The following is a 24,544-nucleotide window of genomic DNA, read 5'->3' as shown; positions in this document are numbered from 1 at the left end:
CCATGTGTTTTTAACCAGTGAGCCATCTTTCAGCCCCTCTTTTAGTTGTTTTCTTTTCTTAATACTGTAACTATTTAAAGACAACGTGGTACATTGTCTAGACTCTGTGATATAGAGATGAACTATTCAGTGTATGTTATGTGTACATAGTATTCCACAGAACACAGAAAGGGCTGGGAAATTGAGCTGTTGCTTCCTGTAAAGTCAGTGTTAGCTTGAAGTAAATTGTGGCTGATATGTTAAATAGCACCTACAGCTTCTAAGAAGTGTAGGTTTGGGAGAGCTAAAGTGGTAAAGAAAACATTTTCTTGTCTTGGTTTCTCCCATCTTTATCCTGCTTGTTTTGTTAGTTACTGGGTAAGTGCCTCAGTCTCTGTTCTATTGCTGTGAGACACACCTCAGTCAAGGCGACTCTTACAAAGGGAAGCGGGAAGCGTTTAACTGGGAGCTTGATTCCAGTTTCAGAGGCTTAGTTCATTGTCATTATGGTGGGATCATGGCTTGGTGTCACGCAGCGGGGCACTGGAGCCCAGGGCTGCATCCTGATCCACGGACTGCAGAAAAGCCTGAGCCTGGGGTGGGTTTGAAACTTCAGAGCCCACCACCAGTGATACCCTTCCTCTGACAAGGCCACACCTCCTAATCCCTTCCCAACAGCCACTCCCTGGGAACTGAGTATTCAAATATATGAGCCTATGGGGAAATTTGAATTCTTATTCAAACTACCACAACAGGCAGGTTTCAGTTTCAGTACCCAGTGGCTTTTCTGTATGCAGCACCACACAGAACCATATTCCAGCTTATTTGTGTGTGTGTCTCACTCTGCATACTCACTGTATTAGCGCAAAGGTTTGGTATTGCATGTGAAGGTACAAGTATGGGCATAATCTGTACTTGTTCATGAGTTTTAAGTGTTTGGATTTTTAAAAAGTCAGTTTATTGAGCTTCTTGAGAACAGGGAAGATATATATGTATGTGTGTGTGTGTATATATGTATGATATATATATATACACACACACACACACATATATATATATATATATTTCAGTGTATAATGTTTAGCAACTTGTAAATACCTACTTCTAATTTAATAAAAAGCAGGATATATAATTATTTGATCCTATAAAAGTAATAGAAAAAGACATTTGAATTGTGTTCATACTTACTTTTTTCCTCTTTATATTATAGGTACATCAGGAGAGTGTTCACATGATTGAAGTCACAAGTAGTCTGATTAACGAAACTCTAGCAAATCACCCAGAGTGGGCAAAGTAAGCATCCAGTTTTGGAACAGGATCCACACGGGTGACCTGGCTTCAGCATCTGTTTGTATGGACCAGTATTCACTGATAGCGCTACATTAGAAGAGAAGAATATGGTTTGCCAAAGCTTTGATAACTGGAATACTGTGTTGAGGAAGTACTTCAAATTAGAGACAGTTTCTGATATGGCTGTGAAGGTCAGACTGACCTAACACTCAGAGACACCCACTCTTGCCTCAGATTTCCAAGTACTGAGAATTCAGTCATGTCCTCCTGATGCCTGGCTATACCTTGTAATTTATTGACATATTTTACTACTCTTTTCTCCTTATGAAAGAACATTTTTCCAGACATCGTAACTTGTGTGGCTATTGACAGCAATCAGTTTTCTTGATATGATCATCTTGTATGTACACAGTCCATGAAGCTGCTAAGAACTGAGGCTGTTAATAGTGTTTTGACTCATTTCATGGGCCAGCTTGGTAGCATGTATCATATTTGAGCCTCAGAAAAATAAAAACCCAGGTATTGTTGCCTTGGCCTTTCAGCATGATTAGATAATTGAAACCAGACCTACTAAATTTGTGAGGTTTGATATTTGGTATATGTTAATGACAGTTTTTGTGAAGTGTTCGTTTTTCTTTTAACCCAGCCTGCTCCCAGTAATTAAGCCTGGAGCATTATATTTACTTACTAAGCTATAACTGAACAGTACTACTCTGTTTTAATCCTCTAAGCTACTCTAGCCAGAATCCCAGAGATTCTTGAATTTTATGGCTTTCTCTGCTCAAACTGTTTTCTCATGGTGTCTCCTGGTTTCTCTCCCCATGGCTATTTCTCCCTCTCCCATCTCTCTGTCTCTTTGTCTGCCCTCTCTCTGCATATCACACACCACACACACACACACACCCGCTGTGAGGAAGTTCAGACCTATTCTTTCCCCTGCTCAGTCATTGGCTGGTCAGCTAGCTTTATTGACTGATCAGGGAATAATGGGGAACAGTGAGAGAGAAGAGTCTCAAAATGATATGGGCACACACAAATTGGCATTTGAATAATACAAGGATAATCTTTACACAGGGCATAATAACATTGTACCTATAGGTGTTTAACACTGATTGACAGTCTCGGGGATATAGAAAGTATTTCTGGGTTTTGGAAAGCATTATGTAGATGAAAAGGCTTCTTGGTTGAGGTGTAGGGGAGACTTCTTACTGTAGAACAAATGAAACTTGAAAACTACAGTTTTCAGTATGTCTGGACCTTTGTGAAGAGACTCCACATGAAGAGATGGGTGGATGGAAGATTGAAAATAATTAGCTCATCCTTTTAATTCCTGGATTCTTTGGTTCCACATTTCCGTAGATGTATGGATCTCGGACATCTGCAGGGTCTCTTAGGGTACACATTTATCTTTCAGTAGGTCTGGAACTGGGCTCAAGCATTTTCATTTCTTAATGGGCTCCCGGGAAGGTTGGGAGCTGGTTGTCCATGACCCATACTTGGGAATCTTGTTGGATATTGAGTGTCTCAGTGCTCCGGAATCATGTCCTCTCTGCTGACTGGGCAGGTGAGCTAGGACACGTGTGACCAGAGAAACGGACAGAAGAGGATGGAAAAGAGGCTGTCAGGGAGAGTAGAGTGCAGAGCCTCTGAGTCAAGGTCAGGATCTTCAGGCCTGGCATCAGATGTTCTCCGTGTTAGTGATCCGTCAATAATTCATTGTTGGTAGCTTTAGTTCAAAGCCTTGTTAGAAGAAGATACTGAAAATGGACTCTTTCCATTTTCTCTTTTTCTCTTTTCTGTCAGTTGGCTTCCTGAGGCTCAGGTGGTCCAAAGAGCTCTTAATTCAGCAGCAAACAATGTGTACCAGTATGGACGGGAATGGATAACTCACAAGGTAAGAAATGAGCCTTTCTTGTGCCTTTCTCTGCAGGATTTTCACAGGAGCAACTTCTTCCTTTGATAGAAGATATGCAGAGATTCTGTTTTTGAAATACATTTACATCTATAGATAGGCAAGTGCCATAAAGTGGAGCAAACTCTCAGAACGTAACACGGAACAGTGCCAGTGCACTGGACAGTCTAGAGAGGTTGACTGCTTGCTTGCTTTCTGAGTTATTTGTGCATTAGGATAGAATGATCACAGAACCTAACTGGTCAAATAAGACCATGTGGAGGAAAAAGAAATTGTGCGAACACACAGAGCCCTGTATCTGCTGCTTACTGTGCCTGGCAGTTTCCAGGTTCATTTAACAGCCCAAGTTCCCCGTTGCACTGTGAGGTGTTTTATCACTTCCAGGTGAGAAAACAGGCTTAGCAGGCTCAGCAGATCCAGATGGCCGTGTGATGAATTTGCCTCACACTGGTGACTAACTTTACATCCTTGTTTCTTTCTGATGTAGCTTTCTGGCTGTTTCTGGCTGTGCTTTAGGGTGGTGCTTGAGAATAACCCTAGGAGGACTGGCAGACCAAGGAAGAGTGTAGCTCTAAACAGTTACCTGTGGAGTGAAGATCCAGAGGCACGAGGGTGCTCGTGCTTGAGATGAACTTGACTAAAGGGGTGGGGCCTTGGGAAGGGAGAGAGTGAGAGGGAAGACACAGTTGTTGGACTTAAAGAATAACTTTCTCTGTCTGGAGTTGGGACGTATCCCTCCCCTAATATTGCCCAGAGCATATAGTTAATTTTCAGCCTTAATATGACTAAGTAGTTAGGATTGACAAGATTGAAGGCTCTGAAATGTGTACCCCCAAAATTGTACAAGCAATTAAGTTCTTTTTTAAAATTCAAAAAAAAGGGGGTTGGAGAGGTAGCGTGAGATAGGCACGCCCTGCTCATGCAGAGGACTGGGTTAGGCTCCCAGCCCCTGCACACCGACTTACGGCCTTCTGTAACTCTAGTTTCAGAAGATTTGGCACCTTCTGTCCTCTGCAAGCACCAAACACTCATACAATAAAACAAATCTTCAAAAACAATAAAATAGCCAGGCAGTGTTGGCCTTTAATCCCAGCACTCGGGAGGCAGAGGCAGGCGGATTTCTGAGTTCGAGGCCAGCCTGGTCTACAGAGTGAGTTTCAGGACAGCCAGGGCTACACAGAGAAACCCTGTCTCGAAAAACAAACGCAAAAAAGTAACACCCCAAGTTATGAAAAAGAACTCACTAAGAGTTGAGAGGTTTGTCTTTCAGGTTTATTATGTCTGTCCAAGACGCTTGATCAATTGGCACATGATGATATTGGAAAAAAATTGAACAAGCAAGAGATAAGTATGTGTGTATAGATCTTTGAACTGTCGTGGGAGGAAGAGTCAGCTTCTGCAAAGAGCTTGCAGCTTTCTATAAATGTGTTATTTTGATAAAGCCATAGCATTTTATTCAGATTTATTTATTGGAGAAATTTTTATTCTGACATTCTTGCCTTTTAGGTAAGAAGATAAAAGGAATTTTGGTGAATACTACACCTTACATCTTAGATTAAAAAATAAATTTCAGGCTACTTACAGAAAAGAAATAACTATGTAACCTCTTGTTCAAGAGCCTAAAAAATGAGGACATTGGGATCAAAAGTCAGGAAATGTTTTTGGTTCTGACTTAGAAGACAGAAGGGGAGTATATATTAGCCATCAGTTGTTCATTAGCTGTTATATAGATCAGCCTGATGTGGTAAATTTATTTCAAGTGTGACGTGTGTGTGAATGGTGTATGTGATTGACTATGTGTGCTTTCTTGTGTGAAGGGGATAGAGGGTATAGATGTGTGTAGGTGGGTAGGCGGCTGTATGTGTGGAGGTCATAGAACAGCCTTTGAGTGTTGGCCTTTAAGGTAGTAAGTTTGAAGAAATACTGATAAATGTCACAACATTTTAACCTGAAAAATAAAATGTTTTTCAGAGATAGTTGGCTTTTATATTTATTATGAATAATTTGTGTCTAGCTTATGAGCAAACCACTTTTATAAGCGGTTTGTACCAGATATAACTGGTTCAGGTATTTATAAGGCCAACATCATGTGGGCAAAGAAGTACCTAAATGCATATTGTCAACCAGTTTGGAGAATTAGCCTTTCATCATTAAAGGAATGAAGAACAAATAACGGTTTCCACTTAAAGCCTGCTGAATTATCTTTAAGGCTTTCAGTTAGTTCATACTGCCTTGGGGAAAGTGGTGTCCTGTGCAGTACTCCAAAGCAGTACTTACACAACTCCTTAGAGCGTTGTTGGCCAGTGCACAGCACTCCATTACTTGCCTTGACGACTCTTCAGTTTACACTGGGGATACGAATCGTGAACCATATGTGAAGATGCTGACTGCCTTAAAAATTGGGACTGTTTATATATCCTCCTGTGAGTAGTGACTAAGTGCAGTGAATTTAATAAATGAACACAACACCATTGAATGTAAGATGGTGACAAACACTAGAGATAGAAATGCTTATGATTAAAAAAACACAGATTTTATATTTCATCTCTGTGAATGGATAGGAAGTTATAGAAAAAAATGGGAAAATGGAAGCAGTTATTTTAAGAAAATGGAACTACAATCCAATGCTTGTCTTTTAAAATTGTCTTGAGAGCCTGGCGTGGTGGTGCACGCCTTTAATCCCAGCACTCGGGAGGCAGAGGCAGGTGGATTTCTGAGTTCGAGACCAGCCTGGTCTACAAAGTGAGTTCCAGGACAGCCAGGGCTATACAGAGAAACCCTGTCATGAAAAACCAAAAAATAAAATAAAATAAAATAAAGTTGTTTTGAGACTAGGGAGATGGTTCAGTTTGTAAAGTATTTGGCAGTTTGTCTTGCAAGCCTGAAGACCTGCGTTTGTTCCCCAGCACCTATGTAAATGAAGCTCAGCCCACATCTTTAACCCCAGGACAGGCAGAAGCAGGTGGGGCTCTGTGAGTTGGAGGCCAGCCTGGACTACAAATGAGAAAGATCTTATCTCAAAACAAATGAACAAAAGAAAAGCCAGCCACAGGTAATCCCTGTGTTGCAATCCCAGTGCTGAGAAATAGAGGCAGTAACATCTTTGGGCTGCTGACTGGCCAGTCTAGTTGAATCTGGTGAGCTCAAGGTTAATTTAAACTCTATCTCAAAAAGTAAAGTGGAAAATGACTGAGGGAGACACGCGGTGTCCATCGTTGGTTTTGACACTCATTTGTGCATATGTATGCCCATACACTTATACATACAAAAATCAAAATCTCTTAAGTGCCCCCCCCCCCCCTTTTGGCCTGTGCTAGGGATTGAGCAAGGTAAGTGATCTCCTCCTGAGCTCTTTGCTCTGAGCTTTACAAATGTCTCTAATAAGGAAATAGGATGAGACACTACACTGAGTGTAAGTTGTGCCTGCTGTGTCAGGTTCCCAGAAGTCTGTCCTGCCAGCCCTGCCTGTCTCAGCAGACTCAGGGAGAGATTTGTGCTTGTATGTAAGGTCCTAAATTTTACTTAAGAGTCTTAAGGCAACCCTTAATTGGAGTAATGCAAGACTTAAGCTCTATCTAGACTTGCTTTGGAAAGGCTTTCCACTGGACAGGTAAGGCCAACTAGGTCATTAAGTGTGTTTGCATTTGTCTTGTTCTCTTGTACCCTGAGACCCAGGAAGAGAAGTGGGAGGGAGGATGAGAGAGAAGATGGGAGAATTTACTGGAACATGGAGGCATTTAAAAACAAAACAAAGACCCAGCATGTATTGATCATACTAAATTACTTAAAAATATCAATCAGATTGTACCTGTATTTTTCTTCTAGCTTCACAAAATTCTAGGAGATAAGGTGAACAATACGGCTGTGATTGAAAAGCAAGTTCTAGAACTGTGGGACAGACTGTATCACTCTTGGTTTGTTAAGGTAAGTTCTTTTAGATTAAGTGTCCATAGTAACTAGTAATAGCATTGTGCTTTACCGGGTGATTGGGTCTATAGGACTGTGATGGTTTGTATATCCTTGGACCAGGGAGTGGCACCATCTGGAGGTGTGGCCTTGTTGGAATAGGTGTGACCTGGTTGGAATGGGTGTGTCACTGTGGGTGTGGGTATAAGATCCTCACCCTAGTTGCCTGGAAGTCAGTCTTCCACTAGCAGCCTTTGGATGAAGACGTAGAACTCTCTCTCAGCTCTGACTGTGCCTTGCCTGCCTGCCTGGATACTGCCATGCTCCCACCTTGATGATAATGGACTGAACCTCTGACCCTGTAAGCCAGCCCCAATTAAATGTCATCCTTTATAAGACTTGCCTTGGCCATGGTGTCTGTTCACAGCAATAAAACCGTAACCAAGACAAGGACTTTGTTAACTTTAGAGTTTCACTTCCCATTCCAGCAGTGAGAACTTAAGCCTTTGTTAGTGTCGGCTTCCATTGGTGGTTAGTTTCTTTGGCAAGCCCCGTAATCTCTGAGGTATCCTCTTCCATCATTTGCTCATCATGTAGTATCTTCCTCTGCAGTAGCTGTGTACAGTGCACATACAGAAGCCACGTCTGTTTGCTCATGGTGATGGGGATTGAGCCTGGCATCGTGTGTGTTAATAAGCACAAGGTCTGTCACTGAGCTGTTACACTCCAAGCTTCTACAAGCCACGTAGGTGGTATTTTTCTAGTAGCTGCATTAAATAACTAAACACAAACAAGAATATTAACTAAAAATGGATGAGATTAATTTTAATAATATTCATTTAATTCAGGTTTTCCACTGTCATTTCAGTATATACTTTATAAAATAAATTCAGTATACAACCAAGTCTTTGAACTCTTTCAAGTGTGATTTGCACTAGCAGCACAGCTCAGATTTAGTGTGAGCCATATTTTAAGTGATCAGTAGCCACCTGTGGTTAGTGGCTATTGTTTGGAACTAGTGAATTCTAGACTTTGAAAACCTTTCTGTTTGAGGAGACAGAAATAGATCTAAACTTGAGAAACTTTCCCTTCCAGACTGTTTTTTGTGTTGCTTATACTTACACACTCTAACTTTAGAGTTTATGGTAGAACGAGCGTGGCTTCTACTCTGTATAAACAGCGGAATCTGCTGAGCCGGTTTTTAGGCCATGTTATATGAACAGTGGGTGCAGAGCTGCTGGTTTTTTCCCAGGGTTAACTTGAAGAGAAGAAGAACATGCCAGAGGAGGGTGGCCGAGTTTGAGTTTCTTGCTTAACAAGAATGTGACATGTTCTACATGGTGTGGTCTTTCCCTGAGATGAGGGAATAATAATGACTTCCGTGGATAAGACTTGAGAGTTAAAGCTAACAGTGGTATGTGAGCTAAAGTATTTCATTGTGTCTGAGGGGCTAAGCAGTTAGAAAGGTCTCATTCGGTTTTTGTGCTCACTCTAGATCTTCTTAACATGTAGCTTTTCTTGTCATTCATCCTGTTTGAGCCCCATTTTTTTTTTTGTTGGAGGGCCAGAGACTTGAAGACAGATGTGTACATGGGAAAACTGGGTGGTGGTCTCTCCCTCTCGCATGTAGCAGACTCTAGAGCATCTGCGCTCAGGAAGAAAGGAAGGGCACACAAAATGTTGACTTGCCTCTGAATTTCAACCTCATTTTGTCTGCTCGTTTCCCTTTCAAATTCAGTGCTTCCTGCCCATGTAAATTTTTTGCAGACAGACAAATTAGATCCCACACCCCTTCTTGGCTCTGTGTTAGTTTCTTCTCTTTCTGCTCTTACATTATTACATAGTGTATATAATTAAGAATGGAGAAAGAGGCAAAAGTAGGAGGTCAAGAGAAGGTAGAGGCGCTGAAGGAAGTGAAGGTTTACATGCACCCTCTGGGTGCTGTGAGTTCCTGGTTAGGAGAGAAGCAGTTGTGTCGCCATTCACAGTACCTGGAATGCGAATGCAGAAATGCTGAACTACTAGTCTTTAGGTGGAACTCTAACTTAATATCTTAAATTTGCAAGGATTTTCATAGGCGAGTACTTACTGAATTATTTTAAACAGGTGTAAAACAAAAGAGGCATTTATCCTTTGGACGTGTTAAAATGGGAGTTTCACATGTCACTGGCCTTGTTCCATAGAACGTGACACACTCTGGAAGGCACAAAGGGCACAAGATGCATGTGAGCCGTCAGAACAGCTGGCTGGGAGATATTTTGGACTGGCAAGATATTGCCTCTTTCGTTCATGAGAACATCGAGACTTTTCTTTCGGTAAGATGGAGTGGTTACTGTTGGTTGACTTAACCCAGCTTTTCTTACCTCAGTGTCTTCAGCTGCCCTGTTTTTAGTACCATGGAATGCATAGGCTTTGATTAAACCAGAAAGCTGTCCAGAAGCTGAGTCTTGAGGTCTGGCTCAGAACACCCGAGAAACGCTGACTCCTGAAACACGTGAACAAGCCTGTGGGCTCAGGATCACCAGAGTGCCCTAAGCTGGACATTACAGACAGACCAGGTTTTCTGGTTGGTAAAGCCCTTGATATGTGGAAGTAGGGTGGGCATCACTAGAGGGGCAGTAAAGGCTGCACCAGCTGGCCTCCCACTGACCCCGTCCGCCTTGCATCCTACCCCATTGTTGAACCTTAATCACCACCTTCATTCCCCAGAGCCGCTTTGCCAGGTGTCTTGGCATGTAACTTCAGAGAAGATTTTTCTTGTGAATGAACATGTGACTCTCATCAAATTAACAAGTTTAGAGGTACTCACAGTACTAAGGTCTAAGGAATTCAGGCTGAGTGGAATGATCCAGGAGCATAGCTGGACGCCGCCCGCCCGGGTGAGACTCAGGACTAGCTGTCTGCTGCTGGACAGCCTTCTCTGGTGGTTGCCTCTGGATTGTCAAAGTGATGTTTATCATGCTCTTTCTTGTTTTGCCATTTTAGATATTATCTTTTGGCTTCCAAATATGGAAGATGAAGGTAAAGATGTGACTTTTTCCAAGCCTTCGGTGCTCTCTGACACTCTTGGGTTTCTCACCTCTCCCTCAGCCCAGCCACCTCCCTGCACTCCCATGCTTTTCCTCTCAGCCGAGGTGCTGTCACAATCTGAAATGAAATCTGAAAAGTCATGTCTTTCATTTTCTGTGTTCTAATTAACAGCTTAATTAATAGGGACTCACTCTGTTTCCCAGGCTGTCTGTGAACTTGTGGCTTCAAACAATCCTCCTGCCTCAGTCTCCAAGCACCTTATATTACAGGCACTTGACAGGGTCCCCAACTATTTGTGTTGATAATCTCTTCCCTCTGCTTTACTAGCCCAGTGGTTCTCATTTTCGTGATACCATGAACACACTTTAATGTGTTAAAAGTACTATTTTCTGAGGCTCAGGAAATGGCTTAGTTGAAAAAGTCTTTGCTGTACAATCATGAGGACCTGGATTCAGACTCTACATCTGTGTAAAAGTCAGAGGTGGTGGCATACACCTGTAACCCCAGTGCTGAGCGGGGGTCGGGGGTGGGTGGGATGCAGAGACAGGCAGCTCATCTGGCCATGCTGGGCGGCCAGTCTGTCTGATAGATGCGCTCCAGGTGCAGTAAGAAGCCTTGCCTTAAAAAATGACGTAGAGCGTGAATGAGGAAGACCCCTGATGTTGACCTCTGGCCTCCATTCTCATGGATACACAGGCACATGTGATCTACACATGAATGTCCGCACACAAGTACCTAATTTATATCATGCTAAATGTTTTGTAAATGTTTTCTAATTTAACTCCCCTCAAGTTCCTTAGAGAACCAATAAAATTGTTCTTGTTTTAGTCACAGACTCAGTGTATTAAAGCAGTTAACACGCACTCAGTTTTCTTTTCTGGTTGAGGAATGGGGTTCTTACAGAGCATGCATTATCTTCTAGAACACGTTTCCTCCTCGGGAGAGCTTGGATCTCTTTGTTTCACGATTTGCCTTATTTGTCTCCTGTCCTGAGTTTTGAGGCATGGTCTTCCTAGGCCTGGAAGCTTCACAGAGCTGCACCTGCCCCTGCCTCGAGAGCAAAGGCGCCAGGGTTTGCTGCACACGGGGTTTGCTTTGGTCTCCTCTGATGTTTTGGCAGGTTCCCCAGCTCTCCCCAGGGTGCTTCAGAAGACATAGAGCTCCCTACACTCAGTTCTACACCCTTACTTGCTGCTTGAGTATAGTTTACCTTATTTAGTATTGATGTTCAGCCTTTCTGAATAATTTTAAAGATATATTTTTATTGTCCTTATGAGTGTTTTCCCTGTATGCATGTATGCAGTCCCTACAGTGGCCAGAAGAGGGCATCAGGACCTTTGGAATTGTAGATAACAGATGGTTCCGAGCCCACTATGTGGATGCTATGAACGGAATCTGGGTCCTGTGTAAGAGCAGCCAGTGCTCTTAACTGCTGAGCCATTTCTCCATATTCCCTGACTAGATTTTAAGTTCTTTATTACTACTTTAGAATAGAGCCTGGTGTTAGATTGTCAACTAAACTAATACAAGGAGGCACATTATAGCTTCTCTTTATTATTTTTATACTTTAAAGAGCAGTGGCAGAGCTGAAGTGGCATACTGAGACTTCCTTGTGCAGTTCATTTCCTATAAGGCTAGAGCAGGAAAAGGAACCAGAAAGGCTCAGTGGAGCTTATAGCCAGTCTCTGGGCTCCTAGTCTGACAGGAAGGTAACCCCATCTTTGTCGGAAAGAGTTCTGTTCATATTTTGACCCCTGAATCCTTGCAGTGTTCTGTTTTTGTGCTTCCTGGGTTCTGTAGAATGACACTCAGAGGGAGGTTGGATGGTGGTGGACTCGGGAGGGAAGCAGCGAAGCAGGAGGATGCTGAGGCCGCTTGTTCGTTCTAACTGCCCTGCCCTCTGTGACCAAGTTGCTTAGCTGCTTGTGAGTCTCCTCTGGGCTTACATTTCATGGCCGGGGACTCTGTTTGAGGCATCTTTTGGTTATGTTGCCACTATTGAATAAATTAATGCCAGCCCAGCTCATGTTTGCCATTTTTGAGTTGGGATGCAGTTTTACCTCTACAAATCGGTTGCGTTTTTGAATTTCATGGGCTTTCTTCCTGATCCCGCCTTTGCTAATCCCTCCTTTCTAAGCCTGCTGATTAAACTCAAACTCTACTTTGATGATTGAGTGAACATTCCAGCACTGTCCTCTGTGTTGTCTCTAGTTGATCTCTTTTCAAGTAAAAAGGGTTACTTGGTTGTTGTTGGAGACTCCCAGTCTACAATTGCTGTATTCTGGTAATTTCTTAAGAGTTTTCTATTTGTGTGACTTAGAAACTATGTAAATTTTTTGATTAAAAATTCCAGAGTGACTGGGGCCCCAAAAGTATGCTTGCCAAATTACAAATACAGGCATTGTCTCTTAGAATTGGTGGCTTTGTTCATTCATTCTTTATCCCACAAGGTCAAACAGTTAATGGTGCATATTTTTGTAGGCACAGTGAAGCATTTTCAAGATTTTTTTGTAAGGAGTTTTTGTAAATGAAGCCTGCCTGTTGAATTCTCATATAAAGACTAAGCTGAGGCTTGCAAGACATTCTGAAGGCATAGAATGTCCCTTATAAATTGTGCATTTGAGGTAGAAAAGGAATGGCAACCCTTGCATAGACTGCATGTCATAATATGAGCATGCGACTGGACCAGAGCTACTGCCTTAGAAAGGTACCAAAGAGAACTGCAGATGTCAGGGTTCTGGTGCTAGCTGCAGCAACCCTTTGTGACTGAGCTCGTGTCTATAAAGCTATCCACATTGCTTCCCTCACAGCACTGTCCTGGGAACATTCAGTAGCTGGCAGAACTCGTCCTCCTGACCCTTTTGGTTCCTGTTTCGTTAGGAGGAGGGACCCACTTGGGAAGAACAGACATTATAAGGGGTTTTAGTTGATGAAGGCACAAGAAATGAAACGGAGACCTGAGAAGACATTGACATCTCTCTTTGCTCATGTTTTACCAACAGTGTACACAACCAACTTGATAACTGCTTCTCTTCAATTTATAGGTGATAGTGAGCTTAGTCTGTCCCAGGAAAGGCTCTGTCATTGATCCTTGCCTCTTCATTATTTTCATTGTTGATTTCAAGACTTTGGAATAATACATTATATTTATAGTTGAATCAGAGTTAGAGATGGAAAGGATAGAGGGTAGTTAGCTAATCTAATGCGTGACCTACACTTACAGCCCTCCAAAGTAAATAGATCCACAGAGAGATCACGTATTCTTCTGTAGACATACATATATTCTGTTTTTATAGTTAAAATTCATAGAATATATAAAAATCCTGTGTTTTAAAGAGAGCATAATAGAAGCTGGCCATGGTTGTGCATACCTTTAATCCCAGCATGTGGGAGGCAGAGGCAAATAAATCTCTGTAAGTTCGAGGCCAGCCAGGTCTATAAAGGGAGTTCCAGGGTAGCCAGGGCTGCTCCACAGAGAAACTCAGTTTTGAGAAACCAAACTAACCAAATAAAACCAGCATAATAGAGTGAAATGTCTATGATAGTTGCGGTACTATTTTAAGTGTTATTTGGAGTGGATTCATTATAACTACTTAGCCATTTTCTTTACTATTGAACTAGATGTTTTGGGATTTTTTTCTGCTTATAAAGCAGGCAGCAGTTTTTACGTTTTCCACTATGGCTAGTAAGACAGTGCCCTAAAAGCACACTGTGTGGCTACGGCTGTCCCCTTTATGAGGATTTGTGTTGACCCCAGCTGTCCCTCTCCGTCAGATCCTGGAGTCTCTGTGGATTGTTATGAGCCGGAACGTGAGCCTGCTGTTCACCACAGTCACCACCCTGCTGACCATCCTCTTCTACAGTGGCACTGCCCTTCTCAACTTCGTGCTGTCTCTGGTAGGTACATTTAGACAGCACCCATTGTATTCCCTTATGGATTACAGCATTTCCTGGGCTCTGTTTTTGCGCATGTATAGCTTTTATACGCTCATAAATGTGATTTTTAGGAGATCCTGTCCTTTGTTTTGCAGATAATTTTCCTGACCACACTGTTTTATCTGTTAAGTTCCAGTGATGAGTACTACAAGCCAGTGAAGTGGGTGATCAGCCTGACACCACTTTCTCAGCCAGGCCCTTCCTCTAACATCATCGGCCAGTCTGTGGAAGAGGCGATCAGGTAGGGACAAGAGCATGCTGTTCTTACTAGCGTCCCGTGGCATCCCGGTTACCTTCCTTGTATTCATAGAAACATTCAGTGTGGAAGTAGTGAAGGATGCCAGTGCTTTCAAGACCTTTATCTTACTTTAAGAAGGTCCTAGGAGCAGAGCACATGCTTTGAGGGAAAGTTCCCAGGAGTTTGTCACTCTATTCTGCTGCTGTGATTTACAAAGACCTGATATGTGTTCACAGATCGGCTTTAGTCCGGTTTCCATAACCTTGGCATTTGCTCAGGAGAACGCCTCCTCCTCCCACATTGTCTTTACCTCCTGGGGCCCTTCTCTGACTTCAGGACCCTCCTGTTTTGTCTCTCTTGTTATGTTCAACTGACCCAACAGTTGTCTGTGTCTGTGTGAAATGCCCTCAGCTTTTCTCCCCATTCCTACTCAGGAAGCCTGGGGAAGGTCTTTATTAATGATGAAAATTGCAACAATAGGTTATCTTTTGTTTATCTGCTTTTTAAAAAGTCTTTTGTAATCATTGTTACCCTAAAAGGAAAAGGGAACAAAACAGACAAAACCCCTCTCTTCCCAGTAGCATAAAAATAGCCTTTGAGAGGCTGGCAGCCATCTTGGTCAGTCTTCAGTCTGGCTGAGGCAGAGCTGTCCGGGAGGACAGGTGCATTGCCCAGGAAGATCCTTTAAAGGCCAGCTCTGCTCTAGCTTTGCACTGTTGCCCTTCTCATAGAAGCTTCACCTTCTGCTGTGTCCCTACTGCGCTTTCTACAGGGAGCAGCTTTCTGACTGACATCAAGGTGCTTTTATGCAAGATACTTCTGCACCCTCCCCAGCCCAGGATCCCCTCCCCTCCCCTCCCCTTCTCTCCCCCCCCCCCTCTCTCTCTCTCTCTGTCTCTCTCTCTGTCTCTCTCTCTCTCTCTCCTGACTCTTCCTTTGCCACCCAGGCTGGCTTTGAACTGGATATCTCCTGTCTCTCTCTGTTTCCTGAACGCTAGGGTTACTAGGATTACGAATGCACACTACCATGCTAGGCCTTGTCACTTAACATTGGCACTGTCGTCCTGTTGGATCTGAAAGCTGATGGGTGGGTTTGGATGGCCATCTTCCACTGTGACTGGCTTTTGCATTCTGCAGCCCTGTGTGCTGTTCCTTTACAAAGTTGTAATAAATACTTAATATGTTTGAGTTTTGCATGGGCTCCTTTGAGGAGTCTTCAGGAGAAAAGCGTCAGTGCACTGTGTCTAAAAGTTAAGTAGGAATTTTCATCCTCTGCCCCTACAGGCGTTGCAGGTGTGGCTGCTGTGTCACATGTGTGTCAGTAGGTGGCAGAGAGGAGAGAGGCTATGTCTACGCTCAGTGTTCTGACCTGTGAACATCTGAATGATTAGTAGCCTAACATTCCCTGAAAAAAGTGAGCCTGAGATATCCACCAGTCTGGTGCCAGAGGGCCCAGACAGGGAGCTAACCTGAGACAACTGCTATTCCTGTACCAGGCAGATCTGGAAGGGCTCCCAGGACAAGCAAGCTGGAGACTAGAAGAGCTCTGCCTGGGACCAGAGGCCCCAGGCATGAGTGAGCCCAAGACAGACCGCCACTTGGGTAGGCCGGAAGAGGAGTGAGTCTCAGATGAGATGAACTCCAGTCTTGTGCCACGCTGGCCTGGGGGTATAGACCATGCTTGAGATGAGCCCTGCCTGGTGCCATAATGCACGAGCGGGACCTAGCACTTCTGAGACCACTCCTGAGACGACCCCAGACACTCGGAGAACCCAGGCGCCACTAAGAGGAGCAAGTGAGTGGTTGAGAAATAGAAGACAAAGAGAAATAAGGATGTGGTCACAATGAAGAGAGGCAGAACTGGACAATTACGGGTAATGAGGAGCAGCCTCATGTGAATAGCCAGTGATGCCACCTGAGACCATGGTTGGGTCCTAGCCTGTGCTGCTACTGGAGGCCACATCTGGGACGGATGTTGCCACCAAAAGCAAGGCAGACATCCCTGGTCTGGGCTGCCAACTGTGGCCTTGTTGATCTCCGAGGGCTATGCTCGGCCCTGTCTTCACCTGGGCGTGTGGGAGAGTTAGCTCTAGAGGTATGAATGTAGGATCCCTGAACCTAGCCAGCTGCCGTACTCAGGAAAGCAGCAGGTGAGTTGGGCCTGAGCATGGGACAGCTGGCCCTACCACTCATCTCCCTGTGGTTGCTTAGATGAGGGAAAGAGTCCCTTCTCCCCTGTCCTGGACCTGGGGTCATAGAGCAGAAGAGCTGGCCCTGTCCTTCACCAGCAGCAGCACTCAGAAGAGCAGCCTCTGCACCTCACTTGGGCACAGCAGAGCTGACCAGGGTAGCTGAGGTTATGGGTGTGAGAGCGTGAGAGCCAGCCCTGCCTCTTGCCTGTTGGATGGTGGTGTTGAGGAGGGAGAGATACCTTACTTCCCCTCCCTCATTTTTGGCAGACGGGAGAGCTGGCCCTGGGATTCTGAGAGTGAGAGAACTGGCCATGCCCCTCACTGGATGCAACGCTTGGAAGAGCAGACCCTGCACCTCACCTGGGCAGCAGGATAGAGCTGGGCCTGGTGTGGGGCTGCAGAGCATGAGAGCCGGTGGGCTGACCAGGTCAGATACCTCTCAGGCCCAGATCCAGGGCTTTGAATTGGCCCACTCCAACATCTACCCCATCAGTGAACTGCTAGAGTGTACAAAGGGGCACTACAGATCCAAAGCCTATCTCCATGACACAGGGCAACCACAGGGTATATGAGAGGAGGCCCAGTGAGGTTCCAGTATTGATTGAGTAGTAGAAGCCAGAGGACTTGTACCAGACCAACAAGTCATTGTAATGAACATGTGCAGACAAAGAAGTGTGGACAAAAGGATGTCCTGTGGGACACACTGGGACACACTACAGCTTCCACAGCAACTCTGTTGTAGGGGCAGTTGCAAGGGTGGAGGGGAGGGTTTGGGGGTGTTGGGGGGAGATGAGTGGGATTGGAGTGCATGATGTGAAATTCACAAAGAAAAAATAAAAAATGAAAAAAATTAAGCTTAAAAAGAATTTTCAGCCGGGTGGTGATGGCGCACGCCTTTCATCCCAGCACTTGGGAGGCAGAGGCAGGTGGATTTCTAAGTTCGAGGCCAGCCTGGTCTACAGAGTGAGTTCCAGGACAGCCAGGGCTACATAGAGAAACCCTGTCTCAAAAAAAAAAAAAAAAAAGAAAGAAAGAAAAAAAAGAATTTTCATACTGGAGGATTATGTTCAAGTAGAAATATGATTCTTTGTGGATGAAGATTAATCAACAAACAATTACAAAGATTGTAGTTGATTCTCTGTAAGTGCTCAGTGACAGCAGTTTTATAAATATGTCATCAGTATATGGTCAAATGAAAAATCATGAAGTTGATTTCATATAATACTTTAGTTAGGCATGAGTGAGATTGAGAGTTAGTTGCATGGCATACAGAAGTGTGTGTCCTAAAGATTGCCTCTAAGCTGTGGATTTCCTTTGTGATTACCGTGTGTGACTTTGAAATTTTGAACCTTATTTTAATTTTAAGTTCCTGTTATTCTAAACGGAGTGCATTTGTCACTGAGTTTTCATTTCATCTCAGGATTTTGAGGTAGTGGCATGCATCCTGGATCCCCAGCATTGGCTTCCCTTAGAGCATGCTGTCTCCTGAATGCACACGTCACACCCTTCTCCCCGAGGTTCCCTCTGCTTGCTCTGGTGGAGATATTGCACATTACTAAGTTGCATGTTGTCACGGCCTCAATGCAATTTAGTGTGTGTGATATTTTCACATGAGTGCATGCACACGGGTCTGGGTCTTGCTTGCTGGGATTAGAGCTTTTCCATGCTGGAGGGCTGAACTGGTGCTGAGTTTCATGTGAGGATGAATGCTTTGTAAGGTTTGATTCCGAGAATGGCCATGTTCTACTTCTTCACCCAGTTCTGAAGAAAATAAAAATGTTTTAGTTATTTTTAAAAAGTTAGGGTTGCTTCTTAAGTAAATTAATGTTTTCATTTTCTAATTTGAGTGTATTGTTGACTGAACAAAATTCTTAGAGATTTAAAGATGTAAGTAATACTTGTTTAAAGTAAAATGTGCAGTAACAAATATAAAGATCTCTGTCTGTCTCTCCCTCCCTCCCTCCCCCCCCCCCCCCCCCCAGTTCGGTTGAGAGATGGCTTCTCTGTGTAGCCCTGGCTATCATTGTCCTTGAACTCCCTCTGTAGAAAAGGCTGTAAGTGCTGTTTTTAATATAAACTTAAGTGGTAAATTAATACAGCGGCTGAGTTTCTTTATCCTAGTTAGTTCCCAATAATAACACAGAGACACCAAGAATTATTTTTAAACTTCACCTCAATATCTAGGCAGTCTGTCTTAATCTCCTCCCCTAAGCTAATCTGGCTACCGCCAGCCAAGAATCACAATAATACTTGAAATTATGCTTCTCATGTTTCTGTTGAACTCTCAAGAACTTTCTTCCTTCTCTGAATACCCCCTACCCCGTGTATGTGTGTTGTGTGTGTGTCTTTCCTTCCCCCCCTCCCCCCTTGACTAGCAGAAACCCCACCCTATTCTGTCTTATGCCCAGCCATTGGGTGATCAGCATTTACTTACAAGGAAGAGAATAGTTTGCATATGCTTGGCTCAGGGAGTGCCTCTATTAGGAGGTGTGGTCTTGCTGGAGTAGGTATGGCCTTGTTGAAGGGAGTGCCCACTGTGGAAGTGGGCTTTGAGACCCTCCTAGCCATGTGGGAGACAATGGTCTCCTGTTTGCCTTTGGAATAAGATGTAGAACTCCTCCAGCGCCTTGCGTGCTTGGTCACTGCCATGCTTCCCACCATGATGATAATGGTCTGAACCTGTAAGCCAGCCCCAATTAAATATTTTTCTTTATAAGAGTTGCATTGGTCATGGTGTCTCTTCACAGCAATGGAAACCCTAAGATACAAGGATAATCTTTACATATTACACAAAAACATGCCTATACTAGGCTGACCTTGAACTCAGAGACTCACCTGTCTCTGTTTCCCGTGTTGGGATTAAAGACATGTGCCGCCACTACCACCCAGCATAAAGTTATTTAAACAAACAAAAAAAAAAAGGTGTTTTTGAGCTGCTTGTAGTGGCACATGCCTATAATCCTAGCATTTGAGAGCCTGAGGCAGGAGGATTGCTGTAAGTTCTAGGCCAGTTTGAACTACGTAGAGAGTTTAAGGTTAGTTTGAGCTATCTATCAAGACACCCCCCCACGCCCCAAAAAAGTGGAATATTTGAGAATCCTAGCATTGTAATAGAATTTCTTATGCATACTTTGGGAAATTAACTGGAGTAATAATGCCTTTTAGCTGAGTGGTTAGAGGTTAGTGTAATATACTTGAATGTTTGTTTTTATTACGTTTAAAGGAAAATAGCCTTTAAAAACGTTGTCTTATATGTAGCTTTTCATTGAGTAAGGTGAAGCGGGAGAGGGGGGAGGGTGAAGGATCTGTGATGGAAGGGAGGTTAGGTATCCAAGCGATAACTAGAAGATACTGGGCATGTGCTTCCAGACTGTTGGCCTATTGATACTGCAATAAATCTGACATAGGGTGCTTTGGATTTCCCTCCTACCTCTAAAGTGTATGTTTAACCTGTAGTTTATGAAGTGTGCAATAGCATTGCCTCTTTAATATAACTATATATACACAAATTAAAATATTTTGCTAAAAATACATTAATGATCAGCTAAGTTGTTGGAAAAAGGAGTCTGGTAGACTGCCTACATTCTGGGTTGACTCAAACTTCAATTTGTTGAAACTAGAATTTCTGCACAGTATATGAATTTGAAGGGACAGTGGTATACCTGTGATCAAGGGAGCTGGCACCGTCCCTAGTCAGCATGGTAGACACTGTCTGTTGCTGCTCAGGGGCCCTCTTCGTTGATGGTGCCATTGTTTTCTGGGGAGAGGATAGTCTGGTGCTCAGCCTATCTTTAGAGAGGTCTTTAGAGAGGAAGGGTGGAAGTAATGTACAGAAATGTGAGGTAGGTGGGGTTTTGGACTCGACTCATTTTCTGTTTCCTTTCTTCCTGAGACGCGTACTTCCTCCTTGTCTGGCTTGTGGTACTTTGTCCCCCAAGCCTGTCTGAGCCGTGACTGTCCTGCTCACTCTGTAACTTGCTTCTGGTTTCACTTCATCCAGAGCAGGTTGAGGGATTGAAGTTGTCTTGTTTCTTCTTCAGTTTAGAAACATGGTTGTGTGAGTGAGGCTTGAAGCACACACTCTTTTAGTGCCACTCACTACAGATATTCTTAGGATTATCAGGGGAAAGGGTGCAGAGGAAAGATAACCCCAGCTCAGGGTAGAAAGAAAGGCTGTGCTCATCCCATAAGTGGTCTGTTTTGGGGTGAGCTGATGTTTGAGTCATCTTTGGGGAGCCTCAGTTGAGTTACTTTATTGTGTCCTTAGTGCCAACTTACTTTTACTATGAAAAACTTGTAAATGAGGTGAGGCTAACGAAAGCCACCTTTCCACACTAGACAAATTCCTCACCCTAGTAGTTCATGTGGTTACTCTTCCTCCCTCCCCAGCTTCCCTTTCCAGTGGTCTCTGAGGAGGCTGCACTCTGATTTTCTCTAATGTAGAAGGGATTCCATGGCCTCTCCTTGGCTGATGTGGCGGTGTCCTCAGGTCTCCGAGAACAGTCACCTTCCCCTTCCTTTCCATGCTTGCCCTTGGAGGGTATCCTGTCCCCTCCTCTAATTGGACTACTGCCCCTTAAGCCTACTAAGCCTCGCCTCTTGTCTTTTCCAGGCCAGCCATTCTCTCTCTCTGCTTATCTATGTTTCCCTATCATTTCTTTTCCTTAGACTTTTCAATTCCTTTGTTTCCTATTGGCTATCTCCTCTCCTTTCTGTCTTTTTGATGTATTTAAATCTGGGTCCATGTTGAGCGAGTCACATGACGCATTCTTGAGTGACACCGTTGGTAAAGTTGGCAAAGGTTTTGCAGATGGAGAAGTATTCATTGATAGCATGTGCCAGAGTACTGTTGCATGACCGTCACTGGACCACAGATCTCACTTGTGCTCTAGGAGCTTCCCTCCTGGGAATCTTTGCAGAAAGCCCGTGTGTGCTTCATGTACTGTGTCACTTTGCTGCCATGGTCCTCTTTTTCAGTGACAGCTTCACCTTCTTGTGACTGTCTGCCCCTACATAGCCCTGGCCTCTGTGTTTCTGTGGTTCCTGGGGTTATTTGGGGCCTATTCTGCACAGGGCTGCCTTGCTGCCTCAATCCCTTTCAACAGAAAAGTGTCATACAGAACAAGATATAGCCTGTTTTTGCTCCTTGTATTTTCCTGCCTGCTTTTACTCTGCAGTTAATAACCAATCATCTCCCCAGATGACTTGCATTATTTGATACCATGATACCAAAAGTTACTTTGTAGTTTTGGTTGCATAAAGAAATGTATGAAAATCTTGTTAAAAGGAAAAATTGACAGACTATAAGTTAGATTATTCCTCACTCTTCTCTGGCCCATCCCTTTCCCTTCTGTTTCCTTTCCTGCATTCTCTCCCCCGTTCCCCTCTTATTCCTCTTTTCCTCTGTGCTGGGGCTTGAACCCAGGACTTGGCGTGTGCTACTAAACATTGCTCTACCACTGAGCTATACTCCGCACCTCACTTGTTCTTTTTACATGTAGACTGGATGCAGGCTGGGTTTCTTAGAACTTAATTCTTTCTTTAGACGTAGAGAATATGATTCTTACCCAGGAAATACCTACTTTAGAAGTGGAAAGTTGGCCTTAGCTCAGTTAAGTGCTTGCATAACACACAAGGCCCTGAGTATGATTCTCTCCCACCCCAGCCCCCACTCAAAGAGAGAAAATCGGTGGGGAAGTTCAATGATACGCTTCTTTAGGATGTTTTGAGTTTTTGTCTCATCAGAGAGAAGTGTAGTTTGCAGCTTAGATATCTATGGGCTTTAGTATTTTAATAACGTAAGTAGCATTCTCAGACAAATGAGACCTGTTGCCAGACTTGGAATACAATGACTGGAAACCCGGAGGTGATGAGTTTTCTGAGCATGTTATGATGCTAGGATTGTTTACCTTTTCTTTTCTGTCTGGGTTTTCTAGAGGGGTGTTCGATGCTTCCCTCAAAATGGCTGGCTTCTATGGACTGTACACCTGGCTGACTCACACTATATTTGGCATCAATATTGTCTTCATACCATCAGGTAACAACCATATACAGAACTTCCTGGCTATTTAAGGAAAGTTAGACCTTGCGTTAGAGCTGCCTTCTTCCTTAGAATAAGGTCTCTGGATCAGCAATGTGCTTGTATTTTGCTGTAGCCTCAGTATCCGGAACTACACCCATAACCTAGTCATTTGCAGGTGTTGTTGAATGAGTAAATGTCTAATACTTATATAACATTGGGCATAGTTGGTACTCAGATTAATTGAACTAATTGGCAAGGAGTGAGCAGTTTGATAGCTTTGTCCCATGAGGGATGCCATCCCAGGGGCAGGATGAGTGAGTCTGAGCGGGTTTAATTAAGCACTTGTGCCTTTTGTGATCCTCCTCTGAGACACAGCACCTCCCTCCTACAAGCAGCACACAGGCTGGTGACAAGCTTGCAGTTTTTCCTTGTCGCTTCAGAACCTCTGTCTGTCCACTTTTTAATTTTTTTGTCACTGTTTCTCTAAATATCCCCCTCCTTCCACACTCTCTGCTGTCAGCTTCCATTCTCCTTCCTTCCTTATGTTCCACATTCAAGCTTCCTTTTTCCCACTCAGCTGTAGTAAGTAGCCCACCCTCTGACTGTCACTGTACCCTGTAAGTAGCCCACCCTCTGACTGTCACTGTACCCTGTAAGTAGCCCACCCTCTGACTATCTTGTACCCTGTAAGTAGTTCACCCTCTGATTGTCTTGTACCCTGAGACCACACAAAGCTATTGTATAATCATGTTAAGGCAGGCAGGAAAGGCATGTATAGATGAAAGTCAGTTTTTCAAGGTCACCCAGATGGTTAACGGTTAGACCAGAACAAGAATCCACTGCTGGGTGGCTCTTAGTCTGAAGGGAGCGAAAGGAGAGAGAGCTTGGACTGCTTTGGGACAGGTGAATTTGAAGTCTTTCTACTTACAGGATTTTTATTTGTTTATATCTAGTATGCTTAATTTTTTAGTGGCAAGGAAAGAATAAGAATTCAACCCCTCTCCCCCCCCCAAAACAAAAAAACCAAAAAGCCAGGCAGTGGTAGCACACACCTTTGATCCCAACACTTGGGAGGCAGAGGCAGGCAGATTTCTGAGTTCAAGGCCAGCCTGGTCTACAGAGTGAGTTCCAGGACAGCCAGGGTTACACAGCGAAACCCTGTCTCGGAAAAGCCAAACAAAGCAAAACAAAACACCCCTCCCAAAAAAAAAATTCAACCCAAGGGGAGAACCAGAGTGGGTGGACACCCTCATAGAAGCAGGGGTAGGGAGGATGGGATGGGAGTTTCTGGAGGGGAGAGTGGGAAATGGGATAACATTTGAAATGTAAATAAATAAAATATCCAATTAGAAAAAAATTCAACCCAAGATGAAGATTGACTTGTGAGTAGGACATTTTGGTGAATATTCTATACTTATATTTCTGGGACTGGATTTTATTACCCAAAGGGTAATAGGATTTAACACTTAAAATCTAACATAAACTAGGGACTGGAGAGATGGCTCAGCATATAAGAGCAATGGCTGCTCTTTGAAAGGACCTGGGTGTTCAAGTCCCAACACTCATAGCAGCTCACAACTATCTATAACTCCAGTTTCAGTGGCTCTGACACTCTTACACATACACAACAACAATGCACTAAATAAATAAATAAATATTTAAAAGAAAAAAAAAGAATACAAACACATAAGCTGGACACAATAGAAAAGTTTTAGTAACAACTTTTAAGATAGTGAGCTGTTATTTAACTAAAAAGCTCAAACAGGCTCTACCAGTCCTCTAAAACAGAAGCCTGTGTTCACTTACTTATTTGGGTAGACTTTTAAGAAGATTATTTTTCATTTTATGTGTGTGGGTGTTGGGTGCATGCTTGTATGTATTAGCACCACATGTGAGCAGTACCTGCAGAGACTTGAAGAGTATGTCAGATCCTGGGGACTGGAGTTACACGTGACTGTGAGTGGCATGTGGGTGCCAGGATTCAAACCAGTGCCCTCCCACCAGAGCCATCTCTCCAGCTGCAGTGGGTGGGGGTCGTG

General features: G+C 43.7%; 1 protein-coding gene and 2 non-coding genes across 13 annotated transcripts in view; all 3 read left to right on the top strand.

The window, feature by feature from the left end:
- Tmem245 (transmembrane protein 245) overlaps window positions 1–24,544 on the top strand; it is a 71,453-nt gene that overhangs the window by 34,136 nt on the left and 12,773 nt on the right. For 2 of the 11 annotated variants that reach the window (XM_011250037.3, NM_175518.5), the window contains 8 exons: window positions 1,190–1,272; window positions 3,073–3,163; window positions 7,007–7,105; window positions 9,271–9,402; window positions 10,073–10,108; window positions 13,892–14,014; window positions 14,149–14,294; window positions 22,420–22,520. In XM_011250037.3, the coding sequence (XP_011248339.1) occupies window positions 1,190–1,272; window positions 3,073–3,163; window positions 7,007–7,105; window positions 9,271–9,402; window positions 10,073–10,108; window positions 13,892–14,014; window positions 14,149–14,294; window positions 22,420–22,520 (811 nt within the window). Of the gene's footprint in view, window positions 1–1,189; window positions 1,273–3,072; window positions 3,164–7,006; window positions 7,106–9,193; window positions 9,403–10,072; window positions 10,109–13,891; window positions 14,015–14,148; window positions 14,295–22,419; window positions 22,521–24,544 lie in introns of those variants that run through there. The other 9 variants (NM_001369261.1, NM_001369260.1, XR_003954942.1 and 6 more) reach the window with 7 other exon arrangements.
- Gm25053 lies at window positions 15,563–15,694 on the top strand. The gene has a single exon (XR_003955496.1). It is a non-coding gene; the product is annotated as a small nucleolar RNA SNORA17 (small nucleolar RNA).
- Mir32 (microRNA 32) lies at window positions 18,022–18,091 on the top strand. The gene has a single exon (NR_029789.1). It is a non-coding gene; the product is annotated as a microRNA 32 (primary transcript).

Source organism: Mus musculus, chromosome 4 (assembly GCF_000001635.26).
Source record: "Mus musculus strain C57BL/6J chromosome 4, GRCm38.p6 C57BL/6J".
Taxonomy (NCBI): domain Eukaryota; kingdom Metazoa; phylum Chordata; class Mammalia; order Rodentia; family Muridae; genus Mus; species Mus musculus.
This window is presented reverse-complemented; position numbering and strand designations above follow the sequence as displayed.